The following is a 6,604-nucleotide window of genomic DNA, read 5'->3' on the forward strand; positions in this document are numbered from 1 at the left end:
ACAAAACTGTAGAAATGTGGTCGTTTCTTTTCCCAAGTGTTCGTTATTTCTGTTGCTTTAGCAAATGTCAGCAACACTTTCGACATTTAAAAGAGAGTCAGAAAACGCCACAAAAACAAAGATAGAACGCAAAAGAAGTTCGTAAAGTTGTATCCGATTCATTTATAAGTTTGACAACCAAGCAAGTATTACACCCTTGTTTTCAAATTATTATTTTTATTTAATATATAACGTTAAATCCTTTGATTCTATTTCTTTTTAGAATACTGCTTGTTAAGGTCATTTAGCCCCATTGAAGCTAGGCAATTTATAGTTCCATTATCCATAAATTATAATCTCTGGTGACATCAAGTAATGATAACGATAGATGTGAACACTTTTTAATAAAGATATTCAAACAACATTACGTATATTATCAAAAGGTCAACGAAGAGAAGACTTTGGGAAACTGGTTACATATTCTTAAATAAATCCATATGCCTTTATTTTCATTTCTCAAAACAATGTCGAATTTACATATCAACGCCAAAACCTTTATGTCTGTAAAAAAATTTGAACGATTGAGCTTAGTAAGTAGGGTAATACATTATTGGAATACCATTTTTTCGTTTAAAAAAAACACTCCAAAAGTTTGGTTAAGAGTGTATGCAAAGGAGATGTACTCGGGGCGGTGTAGATGTAGTATTCGGAAATTGTACCCGCACCCATTACCCTTAAAAAACATACGGACTCAGGAAACGGATGTAGTCAACCCAATGGACGTGATTACAAGTAAAAAAAAAAAACGATTTTCTTAACCAAAACAAAGACATTGGCTCCAGATAACGTCGGTCAATCAATGTTATGATCAAATTAGTTCAGCTGGAATATTTCCACGAGTTATTCCAAAAGATGGCTTAGACCACCTGATGGTGAGATGAGATGTCGTAACTTTTACTTAAATCTGTTAGGTACAAACTAGTATAGCAATATTGTTACATGTATATGTACTTGTTCTTCTTTTTTTCTTAATTCATTGTTATATGACCAAGCTCCATTATATTAAGCTAAAATTGACCATACTTGGTCAAAGTTCATGGTCGATATGACCGTTAGCTGAAAATACGCAGTTTCATATCAATAACTTAACGCGCTTAGGCGTGGAGACTTCGAACTTGGTAAAGGTTTTTCAACCTTCACCAGCACAGTTGGTCAAAAGTCATGGTCGTGTCGACCTTGAGAGGAAAATCGGATTTTGATCGAAAACTAAAAGAAGCCATTATCCAGGTACCTCAAACTTAGTATGCTGTTTAACTGTATCTGCTTTCATTTAATCATATTTCAAAAACATTTGCTGCGTCTTTTTTGCTTTGCATATGTCTTGTGATTGACCTTCTGCAGGTTACGTTTCTCCATTTCATGTACATGTTCCGATATTGCGACGGCGATTCAACCTTTTCCCGTTTGAATATATTTGCAACTGGCTTGTTCTTGTTACCGCTAAGACCGATGCAAATTGTTCTGTCCATATTTGAATAAGGGTACGGTCGAAACAAAGAGCGATATGTTTTGCAATTTATCAGTAATTGAACAACAAAGCATCAGCAACTGTACATCAAGTTGACAACGGTTCGATGACTTGTCAGCTAATCTTCAATGACTGGTTGTGACTGGCTTGGGACTTGTCAGTTACCGATTGGTTTGCGGTTAAACACCGATGACAAATCGGAGACTTGTTCACGAACGAAAGCCAACACTATTTCCACCGATTAAAGATGCAAAACCTAACCGAACGCTAGCGGTGCAATAACATTAAATGGTCAACACCAGGACCTCAGTAAAGAAAGAAAAAAGCTCGAACGATCAATAGCTTCATGTTTTTAAAATTGTTTACAGCATAAGTGCTTGTATTCGTATAATCTAGAACTCGCTGTTCTAGATTCGACTATTTAATGATACACAAAAGCTCAGACGATAGGAACTGTCAGCAAGTAAACAGTGGACTTTTGTTCTAGATATAATTATTTTTATATTTTATATTTTGTTTATCTTGTTAAACTTGTTCAATTAAATGAATTAAAAACAATTGAAAACTTGTTCATGTACTTTATTTTGTTCGGTATAATAAAATAAATATCATATGGCAGCAGGTGTGACATTGAAATTGTCAACCCTTGAATCAGAATGTCACCCTCGGCTATCGCTTTGGGTGACATTCTGCTATCGGGTTGACAATATCAATGTCACACCTGCTGCCATATGATATTTATATAATAACATATGTCTTCACAAGTGCATTGTTATCGTTACAAATGTTTCATGATAACCAAAAAAGCATGAGCATGCATTGATAAATATGAAAAAGCAACATCTACACTAATTATACACCTATTACACAATGTTTTTTTCAATGAAGTATTTCTAGTTGTATGGTCATCTTAAATATTAGAAGTAAGATAATATTTGAATCAATTGCTATTTTAAGGATTTTGTATTCAAATAATCTTACAAGCTCTTGATTTTTGTTTTCAAGAAAACATACTTCATGATATTAAAGAAAAGTTGTACGTGAGTAATGTGTTTTGAAAATAAGATAAATATCGACATGCTTTTTTAATTTATAAGCAATTATAACATCGTACAGGCTCTCCAGTACATTTAATTCGTGATGTAAGAGAAATGTTGACTTGCGTAACGCCCAAAGAATAAAAAGCTTTTAATATTTATTATAAAATCGTGCATCTTGATGGAAAAACCATGTGCCCAACATACATCTTTTGTGTTTTAATGCAAGAAGTTGATTACATCCGGGATGCAAGACATGGAAACGATCCTGGATACAAGATAAATTCGCAGGTAGTTAAGTTCCCACGCCTAAGGTTCGTTGTTTAAAGACCCAATCAATATGGAAAATCGTCCACAAATATATAACATCTTTAATTTTGTGAAATGAATATATATTTATATCGAGGGATAAATGCGAAAAGGTTTTAAGTGACATTAAATGAAGAAGAAGATGGAACCTTTTCGCTTTCACTCCTAGAATTGTAAATAGGTAACACTTGGAATTACTTAACGAGCTTGTATTAGAATATAAATAAAATTATCAAAAATGTCATGTGACAAAAAGATAAGTTACAGATATCAGTCGACAGAAGGACTCGGGATTAAAAGCAAAATGCGTTGATCACTAACTGACAAAACTGTTATTGACGTAACAACAAGTAAAAAAGGCCGGAACTATAAAAATTGATGTCAGCTTATGAATGCTTGTTGAAACTTTGGAAATACTTACTGTATGTGATTGACGTACATGTTATATAGGATAACTGGTCGTAAATAGTGTTTTCTGACATTGATCACATTCCATTACATAACTGGGCCTTTAAAATGTATACAGTACATATCGGAGAAGGCGTTAGAAGAAACATTTCTCACAAACAGAGGGAGGTGTCCATACACAATTATATTTTCGAGGGTTCAGGGCAATTTGGCACGCAGCTTTCAATAGACATGTCGTTCTTTTTCAAATTGTCCTTCATTTCATTTGCTTTAGCTAATGTCTGCAACACTGCCGTTATTTTGAACGAAACATTGGATGTATCAATACCATTTCAGGAAGCGGACGAACATACTTTGTTGGAGTTAGGAGAAAAAGTGAATTCACCACTTCTGAAACTAATCGGATTTGCCTTGAAAAATCTAAAATGTAACATCAATGGACCATGTGATATTTGGTCACCATGGACGCGCTGTTCAACTGTTCCTAAAGGAACTTTCGGAATTCGAACGCGATCGCGCAGTTGTTATCAAGAGCAAACGATAAGTGGTTGCGACAATTTTGGTAAGACGAAACATGTTGAAAACCAGAACGAAGTATGTGAGGGGTTTTGTCCCACAAATTACAACACTACAAGCACAAGCCTTTGCTTAAAAACAAGTACGGAAAAAAAGAAGCGCCATGCAGCGGAGAAGTTCTGTGAAGAAGACGGTGGGCATATCATCAACATTGACACCCAAAAGAGATATGAGGCTGCTAGCTCGGTTGCAAATATAAGCAGTATATGGGTTCAAGGGAAACGTTCTCAACAAGCGGGACCCTGGCAATACATTGTCGGTGAAGACCCGGAATCTCAGCCGTTCTTCAAATGGGACGAAGGAGATCCAGAAAATGGTGTAAATGATGTGTATATGCGCTTCTACAAGTCAGAGTTCTATGATTGTGTGGATTCAAATTACATTGTAATTTGTGAAATAAGACAATAGGACGAACATGTTGGAATAAATATGACATTGAAATGACATTACCTTCAGTGTGTGTTTGTTTATAAAAATAATGTATATGACTGATTTGTAATACAGAACTAAATTATACGGAGTCATTTTTTCTGAATGTTTCGGATGTAACCCTACGTAGATGTTGAGCGATGAGAAACGATGTGGTCAAAGTTGATTAATGGAACAAAATCTGATTCACATAGTGTTTGTGCAATGTGTTTGAAAGCAACTCAAAATAAAATTAGCATGAGATCATAATCCACATGATCATTAAGTTTGTTCATTGTTCATTTAAATGACCTGTCGATTTCTAAATTGTGGCGGTGATTGTAGTTCTGCATCATACATAACTTTTAACACTGTTTTGTATGTAAGTTGGATTGTTGTTTGCTTTAATAATAAACATATCTCCTGTCGATTGGTCTTAAAGTAACACCATAGCTTAAGGCAGGTGTGTGTTATAAAGTCATGAAGAAATTGAGACTAAGATTGTACTTTGTGCAAAATTCTGCGAGAGCTACATATAATTTGAAATTGTGCATTGATTTCTTGACTTTAGTTACGACGCAAACTTTGGATTTGAATATGTATAGTAATATACTGTTACAGCTTTCCTGTTAACATGTATTCTTCTCTCATTTAAATAAACCTTAAAACTGTAAACCTTGTTCTTTGTGTTGTCCAAACTCCGTTTACAGTAGAGTTTTATTAAACAACTCCGTTTACAGTAGACTAACAAGTATTAAATAGCAAAAAAGAATGACGGAAGACAGGTCAATAATAATGTTATACTACTAACTAAAACTGCCAAAGCACGTACCAAACGGTTTTCTCACGTAGCTGTTTCTGAGCAAGAAGCCTTAAACAATAGCAAAATGTGACAAGAACCCTGCATAATGGCAATCATAAACAGGCAGACATACGGTCGACCCAACCGGACTGTTTAGATTATGAATGTGATAAACCGAAAAATATATTAAATAAATCTCAAATTACGAAATATAAGTACACAAAACACAAAAATGATCAGCATCGTCTCAAATTCACGAAACGTATCATGAAGACAGATCTTATGAACATTTTGATGTCTCTTAATGGCTTTATACTTAAAAAGAAAATCATATTTTTTCGGACACAAGTAGTTTTATGAACGGCAACCAGAGGTACACTTATATAGAACATTTAATATCATACTGCAGAGACAAAATCTTAGATGATTACGCAAACGAGCGATCATCAAGGGAAACAATTACTGATATTATAAACGGTCCAATAAGTGAGGGTGACGTCTCAGGAAGTATTGAGTACAGTGCTTCAGTATGACTGTATTGAGGTGTTTCAAGAACTCCAAAACAACAGTTATTATTTTTTACATAACTTTGTTTTGTAAAACTTTCGTATCGATTTTTTTTATTTCACTGCTAATTGATAGCTTGATGTTGAAAAATACTTTACTCTAAGTATGACATATAAACAATCACAGTTTCTATCAAGCATTAAATTGTGAATAATTCATATTTTCAAACAAACGTTCAGATTTGATGACTTAAATTTGTAGTGTTGCTCTGTATTTAATATATTTCAACATTTTAATGAGAGTACCGAAATGTGCTAGTACGCTGATAGTACGTGGCTCCAATGCAGTCCCATTTTATATGACTTGGATGTTCTGATTAGTTTTATTTCCCTATATAAATATATAAATGGATATGAAAACATTACTCCCGTGTTACGTATACTCCATTGACTTTCAGTGCAAAGCAGTGTTAAGTACAATATTCTAAAACACACACACACACACACACACACACACACACACAGATATATAAAGCACCCAATGACAACTGACAACTTATGTCGTGAACAACTGAACAGGTTTGCAATATACACTCGATTTAGAGATCACAAAATTCTTAAAATACTCTTAAACACTTGTGTACGGTACGATATGGTGTCAGAAGCTTTCACACAGAAGCTGCAAGGTTGTGGATTGGGTTCCCTCTGGCATAAAGGATTGTAAAACATTGGCATGTTTTAGAAAGGCTGAAGTATATGAGGACTGAGTATCTATGATTGTTTGAAGCATGTGGCTGCATGTCATGCAGAACATGTACACGTGATAAAGCAGCATTCCTAAATGATCTGAGCTCGAGCCCGCTTTCCAATTCAGTAACCAATATCATTTTCGTCCGCCATTTTTGAAGCTCCTAGCCAAGTAGAACTCCCATTGGGCAAAAGCGACTTCCCGGAAGTAGTATTGACCCAAAATGTCCGTATCTGCAACACCACGCGTGTGCATATAATCCGAAAGTGTTATTTAAATGGTCATTCGCCATATTGTCTAATG

At 34.7% G+C, this 6,604-nt stretch overlaps 1 protein-coding gene across 1 annotated transcript; it reads left to right on the forward strand.

The window, feature by feature from the left end:
• Positions 1 to 3,409: 3,409 nt before the first annotated feature.
• LOC128206666 (uncharacterized) lies at positions 3,410 to 4,914 on the forward strand. The gene has a single exon (XM_052909274.1). The coding sequence runs from the start codon at positions 3,493 to 3,495 to the stop codon at positions 4,243 to 4,245; it is 753 nt and encodes a 250-aa protein (XP_052765234.1). The 5' UTR covers positions 3,410 to 3,492; the 3' UTR covers positions 4,246 to 4,914.
• Positions 4,915 to 6,604: the final 1,690 nt, after the last annotated feature.

The sequence above is a fragment of the Mya arenaria genome, chromosome 10, assembly GCF_026914265.1.
Source record: "Mya arenaria isolate MELC-2E11 chromosome 10, ASM2691426v1".
Lineage (NCBI taxonomy): Eukaryota > Metazoa > Mollusca > Bivalvia > Myida > Myidae > Mya > Mya arenaria.